We start from the raw sequence: 23,261 nt of genomic DNA, 5'->3' as shown, positions 1-23,261 counted from the left end.
TTCTCTCTCTCTCTCCTCCACCCTCCTCCTCCTCTCTCTCTCTCTCCTCCACCCTCCTCCTCCTCTCTCTCCTCCACCTCCTCCTCCTCTCTCTCTCTCCTCCACCCTCCTCCTCCTCTCTCTCTCTCTCCTCCACCCTCCTTTCTCCTCTCTCTCTCTCCTCCACCCTCCTTTCTCCTCTCTCTCTCTCCTCCACCTCCTTTCTCCTCTCTCTCCTCCACCCTCCTCCTCCTCTCTCTCTCTCCTCCACCCTCCTTTCTCCTCTCTCTCTCTCCTCCACCCTCCTTTCTCCTCTCTCTCTCTCCTCCACCCTCCTTTCTCCTCTCTCTCTCTCCTCCACCCTCCTTTCTCCTCTCTCTCTCTCCTCCACCCTCCTCCTCCTCTCTCTCTCTCCTCCACCCTCCTTTCTCCTCTCTCTCTCTCTCCTCCACCCTCCTTTCTCCTCTCTCTCTCTCTCCTCCACCCTCCTTTCTCCTCTCTCTCTCTCTCCTCCACCCTCCTTTCTCCTCTCTCTCTCTCTCCTCCACCCTCCTTTCTCCTCTCTCTCTCTCTCCTCCACCCTCCTTTCTCCTCTCTCTCTCTCTCTCCCCTCCACCCTCCTTTCTCCTCTCTCTCTCTCTCTCCTCCACCCTCCTTTCTCCTCTCTCTCTCTCCTCCACCCTCCTTTCTCCTCTCTCTCTCTCTCTCCTCCACCCTCCTTTCTCCTCTCTCTCTCTCCTCCACCCTCCTTTCTCCTCTCTCTCTCTCTCTCTCCTCCACCCTCCTTTCTCCTCTCTCTCTCTCTCTCTCCTCCACCCTCCTTTCTCCTCTCTCTCTCTCTCTCCTCCACCCTCCTTTCTCCTCTCTCTCTCTCTCCTCCACCCTCCTTTCTCCTCTCTCTCTCTCTCCTCCACCCTCCTTCTCCTCTCTCTCTCTCTCTCCTCCACCCTCCTTTCTCCTCTCTCTCTCTCTCCTCCACCCTCCTTTCTCCTCTCTCTCTCTCTCCTCCACCCTCCTTTCTCCTCTCTCTCTCTCTCCTCCACCCTCCTTTCTCCTCTCTCTCTCTCTCCTCCACCCTCCTTTCTCCTCTCTCTCTCTCTCCTCCACCCTCCTTTCTCCTCTCTCTCTCTCTCCTCCACCCTCCTTTCTCCTCTCTCTCTCTCTCCTCCACCCTCCTTTCTCCTCTCTCTCTCTCTCCTCCACCCTCCTTTCTCCTCTCTCTCTCTCTCTCCTCCACCCTCCTTTCTCCTCTCTCTCTCTCTCTCCTCCACCCTCCTTTCTCCTCTCTCTCTCTCTCTCCTCCACCCTCCTTTCTCTCCTCTCTCTCTCTCTCTCCTCCACCCTCCTTTCTTCCCTCTCTCTCTCTCTCTCCTCCACCCTCCTTTCTTCCCTCTCTCTCTCTCTCCTCCACCCTCCTTTCTTCCCTCTCTCTCTCTCTCTCCTCCACCCTCCTTTCTCCCCTCTCTCTCTCTCTCTCTCCTCCACCCTCCTTTCTCCCCTCTCTCTCTCTCTCTCTCCTCCACCCTCCTTTCTCCCCCCTCTCTCTCTCTCTCTCTCCTCCACCCTCCTTTCTCCTCTCTCTCTCTCTCTCTCTCTCCTCCACCCTCCTTTCTCCTCTCTCTCTCTCTCTCTCTCTCCTCCACCCTCCTTTCTCCTCTCTCTCTCTCTCGCTCTCCTCCACCCTCCTTTCTCCTCTCTCTCTCTCTCTCGCTCTCCTCCACCCTCCTTTCTCCTCTCTCGCTCTCTCTCGCTCTCCTCCACCCTCCTTTCTCCTCTCTCGCTCTCCTCCCCCTTCCTGTTATATGGGGCTTTGGCTGTGACTGGAGTATAAAATATGTAACTTTAGTGCTCTTCAAGAAGAAGTACTTTTGATTTAATCGGCTCCTCCAGATTCCTGGACAGATCAATTTTGTAATGTACTTTCTATACAAACTGCTTGCCATTTTCAAGATCTATGCTTGCTGTCAGTGAATGGCAACATTATTGCTTACATACGGATACTGATAACCTGTACCTATTTCTTCTCAAAGCTGAAAGTTTGCTACATTTGTATCCAGTCTAGACAATCCTCTGAATTTCAGACTGATACATTGTAACAAACTACCAGCACAAGAGAAAGATTTGCGCTGCTGCTGTGTTTACATCACAGTGAATTGCCTAAAGTGGATACAATAGTAACAAACCCTCAGCTGTGGAAAGTATCAGGTCTGTACAGGTAACAACAGTTAGAGGTATATAAGAATGTTTCCATTCTGTGACAGCAAGCAGAACTATTGAACATATCAAAAAGTTGCAGATGTTTTCATTACACTGTTGGATGTTCTCTCACCATATCTTTGATCTGGCAGTGGCCGTAGTTATATACAATGGCATTTGGTGGGTTCCCCACTGGTAACATCACAGCAAAAGAGATGCACATGGCGACCGGAATCAGTGTGTATAAAGGGTTAATGTGGAGAGCTTCTGACTGCAAGACAGTAAGAAAACAATCAGTTTTCCTTAGCCACTAGGCAATGTTTTTGCTTTTTAACCCGTTTTCGGTATAGTCAGGGCCAGCATCATTCCTATATGAATCTGGTCTGAGGCCAAGACCCTATTGGCTCAGGAATCCATGGTAATCCGGGTGCCCTGTGGACCTATGTGAAGACTATTCTGTAAGGAAATGCCTATCCATGAGCCCCTTTAAACCCATCTTAACCTCCGACCACCTTATTACTTACCAGGCTGCATAAGATTGGCAAGAATATGGTAATGGTAGCCGGATTACTGACAAATTCCGTCACAGCAGACACCAGGACACAAGCGAGGAGGCTGACAGCCCAGGATGGGAGGCTGCTCAGACACTCCATCTGACGCCCAATCCAAGTGGAGAGGCCAGAGGTCTACAAGACAAAACGGTCAACCTGTTAGAAAGTAATGCTGCAACCCTTCAGTAAAGTAACAATTATAAATAATCTGACCTGGCCAAAAGGTTTTATGAGGACAATTACTCAAGGTATACATTTCTAGGAGAGTGAGGACAGGTGCCCCTGTTGTAGTAATAATAATATAAATGTGTTCCCATACCACCCCAAAAGCAACATGAATTAACATTGACCCCTTCGCTGCCCTAGACCAATGGGGAATCTAAAATTTACCCCATCACTTTCTTAGACTAGCAGGGAATTTGCAATTGACTCTTTTTGTACTTCTAGACCACTAGGGAATGCACAATGTAACCCATCCTTTTCTCAGACCATCAGGGAATATAATATTTACCACATCTCTCCCTTAGACCAACAGAAATTTACTGCCCCTAGACCACCAGGGAATGTAAAATTTATTCAAAACGTCCTTGGACCACCAGGGAATTTACGGTGAACTCTTTGATTATCCATAGATTACCAGGGAATGTAAAAATGACGCTACTATTTCCTTAGACCACTATGAAATTTACAGTGAATCCCTTTACCTCCCCCAGACCACCAGGAAATGCAAAATTTACTGCATCACTTCCATAGACCCCCCAGGGAATATAAAGTTTACCCCATAAATTCCCTTAGACCCCCAAGAAATGCACCTTATAAGAACTGCTAGATCCCCAAGAAATGTACATTTTTACAGATAATTCTTTTACTGCTCCCAGACCACCAGAGAAAACAAAATTTGCCCCATCCCTTTTTTAGACCACCAGAGAATTTACTATGAGCCCTTTAACTACACCTAGACCACCATGGATTTTGAAATCTCAAGAACCTTGCATTGCTTGTTGCCAAGGGCCCCAGTTTCTAATACTAAAATGGGCATAGTAGCTGATTAGTTATGGCTGGGTCTGTGCCCAGCACTGGACAATGGCAACCACTATAGGCACCATCTTTATGACTTTCAGTGACGTTTTGATAAACCTATAAGGCACCAATGACTCCAGTGGTGGTGAATTGCTGAGGTATAGAAAGGTCAAATAAGAGCCAAAGGCATTCAGGGGCTTCTGTCCCGATGACAACACTTCCAGATTATGCACTTTGACAGTTCAGGGCAGCCAAAGTTCACTTTTCTGACAAAGATAGGACTTTTGGGCGGACCACAGAGTGCTGTCATAATTACCTTGCACCCAGCAGCGAGGGCATAACCCCCTCCGACCAGTACCACGATTTCCCAGGGCATATGTCTCTGGAATTCTTGCCAAGTCAACATGGGGCCTCCTAGGTAGGGACCATCTTCTTCCTTTTTCTCACTCTGTACTGGGGGCAAAATTCACAGCATATAGGCATAACTAGAGGGAAACTCTTTGCATGTTATCAATGTATGACAGTCCCCATCCAGGAAAATAGGAGTGTTAAAATGACTTCACCAATAGTGCACTTACAAACATTGCTAGACAGAGAGTGCCCTTATACACAGTGCACTCATTAGCAGTGCTAGCCATAAGACTACTCCCATATACAGTATCCGTGATAACAATGCCAGGTATAGGGTGCATGCTATGCAGAGCCAGCATGATCAGTAGTGATGAGTGATCTTTTGAAAAGTTTGAAATCGTCCAGTGAATTTTGGGCAGAAAGTTTGGTTTGGTTCAAATTAGTTTGAACTGAACTGGAACTTCATCAATATCCCTAAAATTGGTGTGTGACACTGTATAAGAGCCATAAAAGCCCAGTATAACACTGTTAGGTCATGCAGGAATGTATCCAAGTACTGTTTTTAAAGCAAAGCTTAAAAAAATAAGAAATAGGAAAGGAGGAGAAAGAAGGAAGAACAAAGAAGGAAGGAGAAAAAATATTTTTTCTCCTTTTTCTGTCTTTTTCCTACTTCTTCTTACTTACTAGTAATTATTAGGAAATTATAGTACCAGTGTTTCTGATGGCGCAATGTGCCACACAGCTGTGCTACATGGTACATCCATTATGATCCCCACACATCACACACAGCGCTACTACATCCATCCTGATTCCCACACATTACACACACAACACATTACACACACAGCTCTGCTACATGTTACATCCATTCTGATCCCCGAACATCACACACATAGCTCTACTACATCCTGATTCACACACGACACACACAGCACTACTACATCCATCCTGATTCACACACACAGCACTACTACATCCATCCTGATTCACACACACAGCACTACTACATCCATCCTGATTCACGCACACAGCTCTGCTACATTCACATCCATCCTGATTTCCACACATCACCAGACTCCTGGATACAGTGATGAGCCTCTGGTCATGTGATTTGCTGACTCCACTCACATAGGTGATCACATGACAGTGACTTCATCACAAGTCCTGGTAGTACCTGCTGTCGGCTTATCTAGTATACAGTACTTTCTACCAAACTGCACAATAGCTCCTCCCACAACAGTGACATCACTGCAGGTCCTTCAGCCCACTGTATCTCTATGGTGGCGGTAGGTCGGTGTCTTCTGTCAGGACAGCTGAGTTGTGTATGAGATAATAACGGCTTAGTTATAGTCTCAGTTTGTTATTTTTGTCCTCCCCTTTTCAGGAGCCCTAACTGTGTTGTTCTTCTGTTGGTCAGGCTCTGTGTTTTATATATGTTGTAGGACCTTCGATGATGTCACCAGGGGCGGAGCATCAGAAGCAAGCACATACTCACTGACAAGTGGCCGTTAGTAGTTTGATTTTTCTTCCTTCTTTATCTTATTCTGTCTTCTTCGTCATCTTCTTCTCCTTGTCGTCTTTTTCTTCATCATCTTTTTCCTTTGTCTTCATTTTCCTTCTTTGTCTTCGTCTGCATCTTTTGTTTACCTTTTTTGTCTTCGTCATCATCTTCTCCTTGGTTTTTTCTTCATCTTTTTTTCTTCTTCGTCTTCTTCTTTGTCTTCTTCGCCTTCTTCTTATTTGTCTTGTTCCTAATCTTCTTAGTCTTTGTCATTATCTTCATTTTCTTTTTCCTTCTTCTTCTTTTATTTAAAAGAAAGAAGAAGAAGGAAAAAGAATAATAATAAGAATTTTAGCGGGTTTGGCACAGACAAACCACCCACGGTGTGAGTTCAGGTCGGACTGAACTTTTAGAAAAGTTTGACCCGAAGCAGGGTTTGATTGTTTCTATTTGCTCAACACTAATGAGCAGTGCCAACCACAGACACAGTGCCACCATTAACAGTGCCAGCCATTGAGTGTCCTTATACACAGTACCTGCATTAACAGTGGCGGTCAGTGTCCCCATACACAATGCTCTCATAAGCACTGCCAGTCATACATTATCCCAATACACACTGCCTGTATTACTAGTGCCAGCTAGTGCATTCCCATACGCAGTGCCCTCTTTAGCAGTGCCAGCTAAAGAGTGCCTCTATATAGGCTACCAGTCAGTTTACTTCTGGCACTCATCCATTTCCTTGTATCTGAGAATTCTCACCTGAATCCCCTTTTCCAAGACATGAAAACTGGGGTCTCTTAGATGGAATCAGGAACAACAAGAACCCAAGGAACACTGACACCGTGGCATCCGTCCTATACCCGTTCCTGAAACACAAGCAGATGGCATCACAGGAGAGCTGAGCTGCGTCCTAGGGGGGCTAATTGCATGGATCATTTAAAGAAGCCCTTTAGAGATCGTGATCATCGGGTGCAGACAAGCGAGACTATCATCCTATGGAAGAACATTTAAGGCAGGCTGATATGGCTGCCAACAGGGAATACTAGCTTGTATACTATTCACCTTTTCAGAACTTACTTTTCAAATAGGGATTCCCAGCCAGGAACAAACCCAGGTTCTCGTGTAAACCAGAGAAGGGTCATCAGGATAAAGAAGAAGACGGTGACCTTCTCTGGGTAGCTACAGAATGAAACACACATAGTAATTTCACAGCATTGACAACTACACATAGTTACTATACAGCTCTTACTACAAAAACACTCAGTAACCAAAAAGCACTGACTGCAACTACACCTAGTAACCTTACAGCACTGACTGCAACTACACCTATTAGCCTTACAGCAGTGACTGCAACTACATCTAGTAACCTTACAGCACTGACTGTAACTACACCTAGTAACCTTACAGCATCGACTGCAACTACATCTAGTAACCTTACAGCACTGACTGTAACTACACCTAGTAACCTTACAGCATCGACTGCAACTACATCTAGTAACCTTACAGCACTGACTGTAACTACACCTAGTAACCTTACAGCACTGACTGTAACTACACCTAGTAACCTTACAGCATCGACTGCAACTACACCTAGTAACCTTACAGCACTGACTGTAACTACACCTAGTAACCTTACAGCACTGACTGCAACTACACCTAGTAACCTTACAGTATCAACTGCAACTACACCTAGAAAACAAAGAGCACTGACTGCAACTACATCTAGTAACCTTACAGCACTGACTGCAACTACATCTAGTAACCTTACAACACTGACTGCAACTACATCTAGTAACCTTACAGCATCGACTGGAACTACATCTAGTAACCTTACAGCACTGACTGCAACTGCACCTAGTAACCTTACAGCATCGACTGGAACTACACCTAGTAACCTTACAGCACTGACTGCAACTACACCTAGTAACCTTACAGCATCGACTGCAACTACACCTAATAATCTTACAGCACTGACTGCAACTACATCTAGTAACCTTACAGCATTGACTGCAACTACATCTAGTAACCTTACAACACTGACTGCAACTACATCTAGTAACCTTACAGCACTGACTGCAACTACACCTAGTAACCTTACAGCACTGACTGCAACTACATCTAGTAACCTTACAGCACTGACTGCAACTACACCTAGTAACCTTACAGCACTGACTGCAACTACACCTAGTAACCTTACAGCATCGACTGCAACTACACCTAGTAACCTTACAGCACTGACTGCAACTACACCTATTAGCCTTACAGCACTGACTGCAACTGCACCTAGTAACCTTACAGCATCAACTGCAACTACATCTAGTAACCTCACAGCACTGACTGCAACTACACCTAGTAATCTTACAGCACTGACTGCAACTACACCTATTAGCCTTACAGCACTGACTGCAACTGCACCTAGTAACCTTACAGCATCAACTGCAACTACACCTAGTAACCTTACAACACTGACTGCAACTACATCTAGTAACCTTACAGCATCGACTGGAACTACACATAGTAACTAGAGATGAGCGAACGTGCTCGGCCCCGCCACTTTTTTCGCCCGAATACCGCGATTTTCGAGTACTTCACTACTCGGGTGAAAAGTACTCGGGTGCGCCGGGGGGCGGGGAGAGGCGTGGCGGCGTGGGGGGTAGCAGCGGGGAACAGGGGGGAGCCCTCTCTCTCTCCCCCCCACTCCCCGCTGCAACCCCCCGCGCCGCCACGCCTCTCCCCGCCCCCCGGCGCACCCGAGTACTTTTCGATGCGAATTTTTTCGCCCGAGTACGGAAGTACTCGAAAATCGCGGTATTCGGGCAAAAAAGGGGCGTGGCCGAGTACGCTCGCTCATCTATAATAGTAACCTTACAGCACTGACTGCAATTACACCTAGTAACTTTACAGCACTGACTGCAACTACACCTAGTAACCTTACAGCACTGACTGTAACTACACCTAGTAACCTTACAGCACTGACTGTAACTACACCTATTAACCTTACAGCATCGACTGCAACTACACCTATTAGCCTTACAGCATCGACTGTAACTACATCTAGTAACCTTACAGCATCGACTGCAACTACACCTATTAGCCTTACAGCATCGACTGTAACTACATCTTGTAACCTTACAGCATCGACTGCAACTACACCTAGTAACCTTACAGCATTGACTGCAACTACATCTAGTAACCTTACAGCATCGACTGCAACTACACCTAGTAACCTTACAGCACTAACTGCAACTACATCTAGTAACCTTACAGCATCGACTGGAACTACACCTAGTAACCTTACAGCATCGACTGGAACTACACATAGCAACCTTACAGCATCGACTGGAACTGCACCTAGTAACCTTTCAGCACTGACTGCAATTACACCTAGTAACTTTACAGCACTGACTGCAATTACACCTAGTAACTTTACAGCACTGACTGCAATTACACCTAGTAACTTTACAGCACTGACTGCAATTACACCTAGTAACTTTACAGCACTGACTGCAACTACACCTAGTAACCTTACAGTACTGACTGCAACTACACCTGATAACCTTACAGCACTGACTGCAACTACACATAGTAACCTTACAGCACTGACTGCAACTACACCTAGTAACCTTACAGCATCGACTGCAACTACACCTAGTAACCTTACAGCACTAACTGCAACTACATCTAGTAACCTTACAGCATCGACTGGAACTACACCTAGTAACCTTACAGCATCGACTGGAACTACACATAGCAACCTTACAGCATCGATTGGAACTGCACCTAGTAACCTTTCAGCACTGACTGCAATTACACCTAGTAACTTTACAGCACTGACTGCAATTACACCTAGTAACTTTACAGCACTGATTGCAACTACACCTAGTAACCTTACAGTACTGACTGCAACTACACCTGATAACCTTACAGCACTGACTGCAACTACACATAGTAACCTTACAGCACTGACTGCAACTACACCTAGTAACCTTACAGCATCGACTGGAACTACACCTAGTAACCTTACAGCACTGACTGCAACTACACCTAGTAACCTTACAGCACTGACTGCAACTACATCTGGTAACCTCACAGCACTGACTGCAACTACACCTAGTAACCTTACAGCACTGACTGCAACTACATCTAGTAACCTTACAGCATCAACTGCAACTACATCTAGTAACCTCACAGCACTGACTGCAACTACACCTAGTAACCTTACAGTACTGACTGCAACTACACCTGATAACCTTACAGCACTGACTGCAACTACACCTAGTAACCTTACAGCATCGTCTGCAACTACACCTAGTAACCTTACAGCATCGACTGCAACTACACCTAGTAACCTTACAGTATCAACTGCAACTACACCTAGTAACCTTACAGCATCGACTGCAACTACACCTAGTAACCTTACAACACTGACTGGAACTACACCTAATAACCTTACAGCATCGACTGCAACTACACCTAGTAACCTTACAGCACTGACTGGAACTACACATAGTAACCTTACAGCATCGACTGCAACTACACCTAGTAACCTTACAACACTGACTGGAACTACACCTAGTAACCTTACAGCATCGACTGGAACTACACCTAGTAACCTTACAGCACTGACTGCAACTACATCTAGTAACCTTACAGCACTGACTGCAACTACACCTAGTAACCTTACAACACTGACTGGAACTACACCTATTAACCTTACAGTATCGACTGGAACTACACCTAGTAACCTTACAGTATCAACTGGAACTACACCTAGTAACCTTACAGCATCGACTGGAACTACACCTAGTAACCTTACAGCATCGACTGGAACTACACCTAGTAACCTTACAGCATCGACTGCAACTACACCTAGTAACCTTACAGCACTGACTGCAACTACACCTAGTAACCTTACAGCACTGACTGCAACTACACCTAGTAACCTTACAGTATCAACTGCAACTACACCTAGTAACCTTACAGTATCAACTGCAACTACACCTAGTAAACAAAGAGCACTGACTGCAACTACAACTAGTAACCACAGAGCACTGACTGCCACTGCATCTAGTAACCTTGCAGCACTGACTGCAACTACACCTAGTAACCTTACAGTATCAACTGCAACTACACCTAGTAACCAAAGAGCACTGACTGCAACTACAACTAGTAACCAAGAGCACTGACTGCAACTACACCTAGTAACCTTACAGCATTGACTGCAACTACACTTAGTAACCTTACAACATTGACTGTAACTACACCTAGTAACCTTACAGCATCGACTGGAACTACACCTAATAACCTTACAGCATCGACTGGAACTACACCGTAGTAACCTTACAGCACTGACTGCAACTACATCTAGTAACCTTACAGCATCGACTGCAACTACATCTAGTAACCTTACAGTATCAACTGCAACTACATCTAGTAACCTTACAGCACTGACTGCAACTACACCTAGTAACCTTACAGCATCGACTGCAACTACACCTAGTAACCTTACAGCACTGACTGCAACTACACCTAGTAACCTTACAGCACTGACTGCAACTACATCTAGTAACCTTAGAGCATCGACTGCAACTACACCTAGTAACCTTACAGCATCGACTGCAACTACACCTAGTAACCTTACAGCACTGACTGCAACTACACCTAGTAACCTTACAGCACTGACTGCAACTACACCTAGTAACCTTACAGCACTGACTGCAACTACATCTAGTAACCTTACAGCATCGACTGCAACTACACCTAGTAACCTTACAACACTGACTGTAACTACACCTAATAACCTTACAGCATCGACTGGAACTACACCTAGTAACCTTACAACACTGACTGGAACTACACCTAATAACCTTACAGCATCGACTGCAACTACACCTAGTAACCTTACAACACTGACTGGAACTACACCTAGTAACCTTACAGTATCAACTGCAACTACACCTAGTAACCAAAGAGCACTGACTGCAACAACACCTAGTAATCTTCCAGCACTGACTGCAACTACATCTAGTAACCTTACAGCATCGACTGGAACTACACCTAGTAACCTTACAGCACTGACTGCAACTACACCTAGTAACCTTACAGCACTGACTGGAACTACACCTAATAACCTTACAGCACTGACTGCAACTACACCTAGTAACCTTACAGCATCGACTGCAACTACACCTAGTAACCTCACAGCATCGACTGCTACTACACCTAGTAACCTTACAGCATCGACTGCTACTACACCTAGTAACCTTACAGCACTGACTGCAACTACACCTAGTAACCTTACAACACTGACTGGAACTACACCTATACATAGTGACCATAGAGCACTGATGCAACTACTCCCACAATAAGCGCCTGCACCACATTTCACTTGTAAAGCATATACGCAACTACATAGCAAATATAGTAGCCACACAGTAAATATACAGCACTGACTTAAAGTTGCACCCACACAGCACTGCAATTACCTAGTCAATAAAGATTTCTTACTGGGCATCCAATATGGTTTTTCCTATAGTGATGTCTCTCATTCCCAAACGACTATTTCTTGGAGACTTGATGTAATGGTCTATTGTAAATCTATAATACAGTATGTACCTCATTTTTCCCAACTTCTCATATTCCTCCTGGATACGTCGCTCTGACATCTCTTCCTGTCTAGTCTTCTTCTTCTTACTGATGGAACAGGTTTCACTAAAACTGAAGATTTACAATAATCCAAATCATACACAAAACATGAAAAATGGCTCAAATTTCACCCCATAATCTCGTACTGTTACTTACTTGCAGCCAAGAAACAACCAGTGCAGCCAGACCCAGGTTAGGAACAATACGATGACAGTAATGGGCAAACTGAACACAAACCAGGTACCAAAGTTCACCACCTCAGCATCTGGGTACCGACTGCAATGTAGAAAGGCTGGATGTCAGAAAAAAGCCTGTGTCTTCAGATAGATATTCTTGTACATAGGGGGCAGTATTATAGTAGTTATATTCTTGTACATAGGGGGCAGTATTATAGTAGTTATATTCTTGTACATAGGAGCAGTATTATAGTAGTTATATTCTTGTACATAGGGGCAGTATTATAGTAGTTATATTCTTGTACATAGGGGGCAGTATTATAGTAGTTATATTCTTGTACATAGGGGGCAGTATTACAGTAGTTATATTCTTGTACACAGGGAGCAGTATTATAGTAGTTATATTCTTGTACATAGGGGGCAGTATTATAGTAGTTATATTCTTGTACATAGGGGCAGTATTATAGTAGTTATATTCTTGTACATAGGGGGCGGTATTATAGTAGTTATATTCTTGTACATAGGGGGCGGTATTATAGTAGTTATATTCTTGTACATAGGGAGCAGTATTATAGTAGTTATATTCTTGTACATGGGGGCAGTATTATAGTAGTTATATTGTTGTACATAGGGGGCAGTATTATAGTAGTTATATTCTTGTACATAGGGGGCAGTATTATAGTAGTTATATTCTTGTACATAGGGGAGCTGTATTATAGTAGTTATATTCTTGTACATAGGAGGCAGTATTATAGTAGTTATATTCTTGTACATAGGGGGCAGTATTATAGTAGTTATATTCTTGTACATAGGGAGCAGTATTATAGTAGTTATATTCTTCTACATAGAAGGCAGTATTATAGTAGTTATATTCTTGTACATAGGGGCAGTATTATAGTAGTTATAATCTTGTACATAGGGGGCAGTATTATAGTAGTTATATTCTTGTACATAGGAGGTAGTATTATAGTAGTTATATTCTTGTACATAGGGGGCAGTATTATAGTAGTTGTATTCTTGTACATAGGAGGCAGTATTATAGTAGTTATATTCTTGTACATAGTGGGCAGTATTATAGTAGTTGTATTCTTGTACATAGGAGGCAGTATTATAGTAGTTATATTCTTGTACATAGAAGGCAGTATTATAGTAGTTATATTCTTGTACATAGGGGGCAGTATTATAGTAGTTATAATCTTGTACATAGCGGGCAGTATTATAGTAGTTATATTCTTGTACATAGGAGGTAGTATTATAGTAGTTATATTCTTTTACATAGGAGGCAGTATTATAGTAGTTGTATTCTTGTACATAGGAGGCAGTATTATAGTAGTTATATTCTTGTACATAGTGGGCAGTATTATAGTTATATTCTTGTACGTAGGAGCAGTATTATAGTAATTATATTCTTGTACATAGGATCAGTATTATAGTAGTTATATTCTTGTACATAGGAGCAGTACTATAGTAGTTATATTCTTGTACATAGGGAGCAGTATTATAGTAGTTATATTCTTGTACATAGGGGGCAGTATTATAGTAGTTATATTCTTGTACATAGGGGGCAGTATTATAGTAGTTATATTCTTGTACATAGGAGGCAGTATTATAGTACTTATATTTTTGTATATAGAGGGCAGTATTATAGTAGTTATTTTCTTGTACATAAGGGCAGAATTGCAGTAGTTTTTTTCTCTTTGACATTGGACATAGGGGAACAAGTTTGCTTTTACTTCTTGAAGTGCTCCAGAAAAATGAGGCTGGTTGAGGTCCCGATAATCGTGGTTAGGCCTCCAATAGTCGCTGCGTAGGAGATGCTCAGTGACAGACACTTGCAGATCATATGGTCATGTTTAGATTTGTATTTTCCTTGTTCTTTTGGATTCTTGGACTCAGTGGATGGAAGAACCAGAATCTGGGTCTATAACACATAATGAAAATACTGCCTTGAACACATCCTTTTGAACTAAATGGTGTAGAGAACCTTTTGTAATGCTATTAGGAGCCAATATTGTTTTACCTGAGGAAGAGATTGGCCATTAGCAGGGGGCTTCACAATTCTCATGGGGTTGGCAATCATATGAACACCATTGAGATTCTGCTGGTAGAAAAGAAGGACATTAAACAAGGTTAACCCTCCCACCAGGGCTATAAAATCCTCGTTTTTTCCCCAGCACCCTCGTCTTGCCAAGATTTTATAGCTGTATATAGTTCATCCAAGTGAGCTAAGTGAATAGATCCCAAATCTAATCCTTCAAAACCAGTAAAAGCCTCTGGTTTGTTGCAGTTGTACCTTGCTTTGTATGAGTTTGCTGAGGTCCTTTGCTGTTGCCCTAGGACAGAAAAAGTATTAATTCAGTATTTATTTTTTTTTTAAAACACTCAGAAAAATGCAAAAAAGGTTTAATTTATTTATTGTTTTACTTCGGTATTTTTTTACTATTTTTATTTTCTCTGTTTCATAACTTTTTTATGTCCTTCTATGGATCTTGAACCTGTGATCCGATGATCGTTCAGATATTACACTGTAGTAATTCTGTACTGCAGTGTATTATCTCGATTCTTTGCTATTGCAAGACATGACATACCCAGAGGCCACTGCAAGGTGCCTGGTTGGTTTGGTAATAGGATTGCAGAGGGCTGATAACATGATAGAGGGAGCTCACTCTCTCTTTTAACCATTTACATGCCACAATCAACACTGATCACGGCATGTAAAGGATAACGGAGATGGGGTAGGGGGTGATTGGAAATATCTCTGATCCCTGCCACTGCAGTTGGATCCTAGCTGGGAGTTACAGCCACTGTGGATGGCACTGGCTCAGACTTCAAAGATGCACTTTCTTGCAGGAATGCCTGCTTGCTCAGCATATTAGTTTAAGTTGGGGAGGGGAGGAGAGACAGATTAGAACACTGGGAGGGATAGAGCCCGCAGCTTTAAAGGAAACACCCACCGAGCTCTGAACCTGCAGCTCCACAAGTACTTCATCTCTCCAGGTACATAATTAAAGGTGCCCACACAATTTTGGCAGGGTTTGGATGACATTTAATTAATATTAAACAGTCACTATGGTAGATACTTACTCCTCGTTGATAAATATCAGTTCAATTGAAGGTTGGTTTTGTTTCTCCTTCCCACCTACAAGGCCAAAAGGTGTTTCATAGAATGTTATACAAGTTCTAGACATAAGAAGTAAGAGTCACAGATGTCACATTGCTCACTAATATTTCTGAAATGGGTTAACAACTAACGTTCCTGGTGGGCTAGGGTGCTGAGAAAGTAAATCCACAGAGGTGTAGGACAATAAAAAGTTAAAGTTCCAATTATATGAGTAACCTTTCTGCTGTGGGTTTTCAGGTGCAATAGAGCCATTGACCACTGTCCCTTCGTGCTCCTCATCAGCGCTTGTCAACTGATGCAGAACTGCATCAGCAATGGGCATCACCATGGCAGTGGATGATGTATTGGAGAGCCACATGGAGAGTAGAGCAGTACAGCACATGAAGCACATTAAGAGCCTAGAGAGAAAACCCAAAAGTCATAAACACAGTTAATTTACTGAGCAATCCAAAATAATGAATTATAGTGTTTATATTCTTGTACATAGGGGGCAGTATTATAGTAGTTATATTCTTGTACATAGGGGCAGTATTATAGTAGTTATATTCTTGTACAAAGGGGGCAGTATTATAGTAGTTATATTCTTGTACATAGGGGGCAGTATTATAGTAGTTATATTCTTGTACATAGGGGGCAGTATTATAGTAGTTATATTACTGTACATAGGGGCAGTATTATAGTAGGTATATTCTTGTACATAGGGGGCAGTATTATAGTAGTTATATTCTTGTACAAAGGGGGCAGTATTATAGAAGATATATTCGTGTACATAGGGGGCAGTATTATAGTAGTTATATTCTTGTACATAGGGAGCAGTATTATAGTAGTTATATTCCTGTACATAGGGGCAGTATTATAGTAGGTATATTCTTGTACATAGGGGGCAGTATTATAGTAGTTATATTCTTGTACAAAGGGGGCAGTATTATAGAAGATATATTCGTGTACATAGGGGGCAGTATTATAGTAGTTATATTCTTGTACATAGGGAGCAGTATTATAGTAGTTATATTCCTGTACATAGGGGCAGTATTATAGTAGTTATATTCTTGTACATAGGGGGCAGTATTATAGTAGTTATATTCTTGTACATAGGGGGCAGTAATATAGTAGTTATATTCTTGTACATAGGAGCAGTATTATAGTAGTTATATTCTTGTACATAGGGGCAGTATTATAGTAGTTATATTCTTGTACATACGGGGCAGTATTATAGTAGTTATATTCTTGTACATAGGAAGCAGTATTATAGTAGTTATATTCTTGTACATAGGAGGCAGTATTATAGTAGTTATATTCTTGTACATAGGGAGCAGTATTATAGTAGTTATATTCTTGTACATAGGAGCAGTATTATACTAGTTATATTCTTGTACATAGGAGCAGTATTATAGTAGTTATATTTTTGTACATAGGGAGCAGTATTATAGTAGTTATATTCTTGTACATAGGGGGCAGTATTATAGTAGTTATATTCTTGTACATAGGGGACAGTATTATAGTAGTTATATTTTTGTACATAGGGAGCAGTATTATTGTAGTTATATTCTTGTACATAGGAGGCAGTATTATAGTAGTTATATTCTTGTACATAGGGGGCAGTACATAGGGGCGAGCGTTGGGGGATAGCAGGGGGGAGAGTGAGGGATCTCTCTCTCCCCCCCCCCCCCCCCCGCAACACCCTGAGCACGCTCGGACCAGTAAGCAGTTACTCGAGAAGAGCGATACTCGCTCAAGTAACTGCCTTATCCGAGCGTGCTCGCTCATATCTAATTATGAATAGAGATGAGCGAACGTACTCGGTAAGGGCGATTTCGCAATCGAGCACCGCGATTTTCGAGTACTTCACTACTCGGGTGAAAAGTACTCAGGTGCGCTGGGGGGCAGGGGGGGGCGCGGCGGAGCGGGGGGTAGCAGCAGGGAACAGGGGGGAGCCCTCTCTCTCTCCCTCTCCCCCCCACTCCCCTCTGCAACCCCCCGCTCACCCCGGCGCACCCGAGTACTTTTCACCCAAGTAGTGAAGTACTCGAAAATCGCGGTGCTCGATTGCGAAATCGCCCTTACCGAGTACGTTCGCTCATCTCTAATTACGAACATGAGTCAACAATGTTATGCAGCAGTAAAAAGGCAAACAATTCTGGGATGTATTAAAAGAAGCATAGAGTCTGGATCACGGAGATCATTATCCCCCTAAATCATCTCCTATGAGGAACGGTTAAAGGATCTGGGAATGTTTAGCAGAAGAGAAGGCTGAGAGGAGACTTAATAACGGTCTACAAATATCTGAAGGGCTGTCACAGTGCAGAGAGATCAGCCCTATTCTCATCTGCACAAGGAAAGACTAGAAGCAATGTGATGAAACTGAAAGGGAGGAGACACAGATTAGATATTAGACAGTGAGAGTGATCAATGAGTGGAATAGGTTACCACAGGAGGTAGGGAGTTCTTCAATGGAAGTGTTCAGAGGCCGGACAGTCACCTGTCTGGGATGATTTAGTGAAGCCTGCATTGAGCAGGGGGTCGGAGCCGATGACCCTGGAGGTCCTTCCAACTCTGATTCTTTTAGTTACTGTAGTAATGTTTTCTAGATCATTAAATCACTACAATGCTTCATTAGGGTTGGGCCTTTAACTACATACCCTAAAGCTACTCATCCATTATGCTATTTTGATTGCATCCTGCCCTCTTCCCTTGCCCATACTCACATTCCTGGCTTTGCTCCAGACAACATGACCATCCTTAGGGCTATTCTCCTATGAAGATTCCATTTCTCTACTGAAGCTGCCAAACAGATGACCCCCATTAGCAGCAGTGTTGTGTTCTTAACGTATTCTGCTGCCACCTATAGGGTGAAACCATTGCAGTGCATATAAGATGATCATAAGAAATGCCTAAATATACCTTATGGCTCTTGGCGACTTAGATGATCATTCAGTATGAACCAAAAATTATATTTTGGACATCAAATACAAAATAACTCATTTAATATAATATGTTAAAGTAATTGCAAAATAAAAGAGTTTAATAGTTTAAAAAATCCTAATAATCCATGTGCGTAGTTTAACTTTTTAATAGAAATATCACAAATTTACAAGGGCAGTAGGGTCCCAGTTGGACCTATGGAAAGTTTACTACTAGGACCTTCCAAACTGATAAAGTTAAAAAATACCTTTTATTAAATTACTTAAAAGAAAAGAAGAACAAAACACACACAAACAATCAAAAGAGGAGTTATGATATAAACGGACACCTGTAACTGGTGACCAAAAAGAGTTCGAGTCCACCACAAGGACTGACATGCCGCCGTTTCTTTCTTTTATTTGATTTCAGTTTTGGGTCCTGACTTAGGGGCGAGCTCCCCGTAACTACTTACTCTGGTTGCACTTATCTACGTATCCAGCAACCAAAGTTAGCTTACATCTGCTAGGTAGTTATACTCTATCTGTAGGACTATAGGGACTGTAGATCGTGACTCTATCTAACGGCTTATGGGTCTGGGATATATCTCCCTGCCCCTTTCTTGTACTTAGAGGATAGTTATGCTCTTTTATTGACCATAGTGGTGACTATTTTTTCGTCACGCTTAAGGTCAATTATTTTTTGGTCTGCTGCTACCTACAACGCACCTTAATTTCCTCGGTGCATTGCATCCGCAAATGGACGCAAACAGACCATACTCTGGCGACCACTAGTTTCCATCTACTATTCGTGACATCTATGTGGTTTCCATAATCAGACTTTAGCCATGACTCCAGCTTTTCATTGTTCATACTATACTAGTGGCAATTGTTTTTGTTTCACAAGTCGAGCGTAAATTTACGACTCGAACTCTTTTTGGTCACCAGTTACAGGTGTCCGTTTATATCATAACTCCTCTTTTGATTGTTTGTGTGTGTTTTGTTCTTCTTTTCTTTTAAGTAATTTAATAAAAGGTATTTTTTAACTTTATCAGTTTGGAAGGTCCTAGTGGTAAACTTTTAATAGAAATATCAGTCTCTATCTACTTTGCAGCTGCTGTAAGGTAAGATTCTTGGTTTACTGAGAGTGTTGTGCTGACATCTAGTGGTCAGTATGAATATTTCATAATGATTTTTAATAGGGCTTTCAAAAAAAGCTATAGTTGGCAGGGAATTACACAAATCGTCAAAAATGATCCCTTTTCATTGATGGAGTGGAATGAAACTTTCTCTGTGTGATTGTAACATTGATATAGTAAGCGATTATAATATCACAGCAAAAGGAGAATTTATTGTGGAAACCTGACCCTTTGAATGAAGGCTCTAGTACCCTGTTGTGCCGCCTCTAGCTTGGATGTAAGATCTGATACGTGTGGTCATGGAGGCTCTAGTACCCTGTTGTACCGCCTCTAGCTTGGATACAAGATGTGATATAGGGGCATGGAGGCATAAAGTTACCGTATGGTATCCTGCAGCATATTGGTCCACCTTTGCTGTAACTGAGCCTCTAGATCATACAATCTTGTATGCTGTTGAAGTTGGCATCCCAGATGGTCCCATACATGTTCTATTTGGGATAAATCTTGCGACCAGGCAGCCACAGCAATGTGACAATGTTGTGGAAAGATTTCTGTGACCCCCTTGTGTGTACGGCCGAGCGTTATCCTGCTGGAAGCCACTCGTACCGCTACTAGGGGTGACCGACTGTGTGAGTTGGACAAGATCAAGATGGGTTTTCAACAGCCTGAATACCCATCTTGATCTTGTCCAAGGCATAGTTTGTCACAGTGTATCAGAGTTCTTTCCGGTAAGAAGCTAAGCACCTGCATCATTAAGCCTTGAGCAGGACAGGTTTCTGGCTTCCAGATTGAAGCAATTGAATTTCCCTTTAATGACAGGAAGCAGAGATCTTAAAAATGAAACAAAAAGTATTTTAGAAAGTTGTAGAACTTTTCAGGATATGATGGTTATGGTAACAAGGAAAGGTCCAGTATAGCTAGAAATGTGAAATAATGGCAGTCACTTGTGAAAAAGGTCGCAAAAGGGGCGGAGCTTTGACTACTTCACAGTCTTAAGTACAAGCGCTGCGTCTACAGCATAACTAACAAATACATGAGGATTGTGTATCTTGGATGAAGTTACATAACTCCACCGCCATCTGATTACATAGTAGCACATTGGAGTCTGGCATTAATCATGGCTAGATTTCATATACATGATCAGACTTGTACATTCCTCAGGCTTTGTTCACATATGGCCTCACATTCTTTCCCCGACCTCCCATCGCCTTGGAAGCCCTAATCGGCAAAACGTGAAATTCACTGTTCTCACGGATAATGAAATAAAAATAATGGATTTCTGATGTCTGTAAAATTCATGTGAAAGTGAACGCAACCTGGATGTAGAACTGTAGTTGACAACTACACAACTCAGGCGGCTCAAGGTGACTGCTAGCAAAAGTGCAGACCAGGAATTTTAACGGCAACTTCACTGCAATGTCATAGAAAGGACAGCCGAAATCAAAAGCCAGTTGGATGCATCAGGCTGATATACAATATAAAGACACACCGAACCCTAGAAGAAGTTTTTGTTCTGCTGTAAAACTCGATATGCAGTTCCATCTCCGGTAGATATACAAATGATGAGAGTTGTGCTGATTAGATGGACGGTTTTGTCACCGGAGGCCCTAAAAGTGGTTTCCCCTTGGCCTATAAAAGGCTCTCGGAGGCTCCTTGTGTGTAGTGACCTCTTCTTCCGCTTGTAGAGCTTGTTGACCACTAGACGCCTCTACGAAGCAGAGAAGAGATTTTACCCCGTTACCAGAGTCTGAGAGGGGCGTATTATTGGGATGTGAGACGCTGGATGGTCATATCGATGAATCATCTGTCACCAGACTGTTCTGACCAGACTGTTCGGAGGTGTTGGGACCAATGGATGGGGGCACACAAAGTGATCGGGCTCAGGATGCTCCTACAGACCACCAGTAGAGAGGAGCGTCTGACCAAACTGTTAGGGGGTGTTGGGACCAGTGGATGTGTGAGGGCACACAGTGTGACCGGGCTCAGGACCAACCTACAGACCACCAGTAGAGAGGAGCGTCTAACATGACTGTTAGGTGGTGTTGGGACCAGTGGATGTGTGGGGGCACACAAGGTGACCCGGCTCAGGACCCCCCGACAGACCACCGGTAGAGAGGAGCATCTGACCAGTCTGTTAGGAGGTGTTGGGACCAGTGGATGTGTGAGGGCACACAATGTGATTAGGCTCAGGATGCCCTCTACAGACCACCAGTAGAGAGGAGCATCTGACCAGCGGATGTGTGAGGGCACACAAGGTGACCGAGCTCAGGACCAACCTACAGACCACCAGGAGAGAGGAGCGTCTAACCCGACTGTTAGGAGGTGTTGGGACCAGTGGATGTGTGAGGGCACACAATGTGAGCAGGCTCAGGACGCCCTCTATAGACCACCAGTAGAGAGGAGCATCTGACCAGCGGATGTGTGAGGGCACACAAGGTGACCGGGCTCAGGACCAACCTACAGACCACCAGGAGAGAGGAGCGTCTAACCCGACTGTTAGGAGGTGTTGGGACCGGTGGATGTGTGAGAGCACACAAGGTGAACGGGCTCAGGATGCCCCCTACAGACCACTAGTAGAGAGGAGCGTCTGATCGTCTGACAAGAACCAGTAGCTCCAACTGTTCCGTTCTCTGCCATCCACAGACAGGGGCCACCATTGTTACACCACTATGTCTATCAGAACCATTTCTAGGTGCTTGGCTGAAGGAAATTTGGTCTCACAGCCCCAATTACACATACAGCCTCTGACCCCCACCATCACCTCCGTTTACAGTGATGTTGTGAACTATGAAACTGGACGCTACGGAGGGGAACTGGGTTGTGTTCAGTGATGAATCCAGGTTTAGTTTGGATGCTGACGACGGCCATGTTCGTATCTACAGACCTCAGGGTGAGACCTCAATCCAGCCTCTACTGTGGAGCAGCACATTGCCCCCTGCTGGTGTGATGGTCTGGGGGGCCATCGCATATGACAGTCGGTCACTTGTAGTAGTGGTATGAGGAACAATGACAGCTCATCGATATGTTTAGGACATCCTGCAGCCACATGTATTCCTCTAATGGCAGATTCCAAGAGGCAGTAGGATAATTTTTGGCCGCACACACACTTCTGTGGCTGTTTTGTCTCCAGATTTATCACCAATAGGACATGTATGGGACCATCTGTGACACCAACTTCCACAGCCTACAAGTTTGTATGACTTAGACGGTCAGTTACAGTAAATGTGGAGTCATATGCCGCAAGATACCATACAGAACCTGTATGCCTCCATGCTCGGCCATATCACATCTTGTATCCAAGCTAGAGGTGGTACATCAAGGTTCTAAAGCCTCCATGCCAGCCCGTATCACATCTTGTATCCTAGCTAGAAGTGGATCAACATGGTACTAGAGCCTCTGTGCCCACTGGTATCACATCTTGAATTCAAGAAAGAGGTGGTACAACAGGGTACTAGAGCCTCCATGCCCACTGGTATCACATTTTGAATTCAAGAAAGAGGTGGTACAACTGGGTATTAGAGCCTTCATGCCCGCTGGTATAACATCTTGTATCCAAGAAAGAGGCGGTACAACAGAGTACTAGAGCCTCCATGCCCCCTGGTATCACATCTTGTATCCAAGAAAGGGGCAATACAACAGGGAAGTTTTACTACTAACTGAGATCTCACTTCTGTTGTCTGACCCT

The 23,261-nt window shown here is 43.5% G+C and overlaps 1 protein-coding gene across 1 annotated transcript in view; it reads right to left on the bottom strand.

Moving 5' to 3' along the window:
• SLC13A4 (solute carrier family 13 member 4) overlaps positions 1 to 23,261 on the bottom strand; it is a 33,859-nt gene that overhangs the window by 1,532 nt on the left and 9,066 nt on the right. Inside the window, exons 3-15 of the mRNA XM_066589186.1 lie at positions 18,246 to 18,382; positions 15,757 to 15,938; positions 15,504 to 15,558; positions 14,713 to 14,752; positions 14,440 to 14,517; positions 14,153 to 14,340; positions 12,400 to 12,519; positions 12,214 to 12,315; positions 6,676 to 6,777; positions 6,379 to 6,464; positions 4,063 to 4,199; positions 2,700 to 2,861; positions 2,309 to 2,446 (exon numbers count right to left, since the gene is read on the bottom strand). Of these exons, the coding sequence (XP_066445283.1) occupies positions 2,309 to 2,446; positions 2,700 to 2,861; positions 4,063 to 4,199; positions 6,379 to 6,464; positions 6,676 to 6,777; positions 12,214 to 12,315; positions 12,400 to 12,519; positions 14,153 to 14,340; positions 14,440 to 14,517; positions 14,713 to 14,752; positions 15,504 to 15,558; positions 15,757 to 15,938; positions 18,246 to 18,382 (1,527 nt within the window). The remainder of the gene's footprint in view (positions 1 to 2,308; positions 2,447 to 2,699; positions 2,862 to 4,062; positions 4,200 to 6,378; positions 6,465 to 6,675; positions 6,778 to 12,213; positions 12,316 to 12,399; positions 12,520 to 14,152; positions 14,341 to 14,439; positions 14,518 to 14,712; positions 14,753 to 15,503; positions 15,559 to 15,756; positions 15,939 to 18,245; positions 18,383 to 23,261) is intronic.

The sequence above is a fragment of the Eleutherodactylus coqui genome, chromosome 2 (assembly GCF_035609145.1).
Source record: "Eleutherodactylus coqui strain aEleCoq1 chromosome 2, aEleCoq1.hap1, whole genome shotgun sequence".
NCBI lineage: Eukaryota > Metazoa > Chordata > Amphibia > Anura > Eleutherodactylidae > Eleutherodactylus > Eleutherodactylus coqui.
The sequence above is the reverse complement of the archived record's forward strand: the minus strand, read 5'-3'. Positions and strand labels throughout refer to the sequence as shown.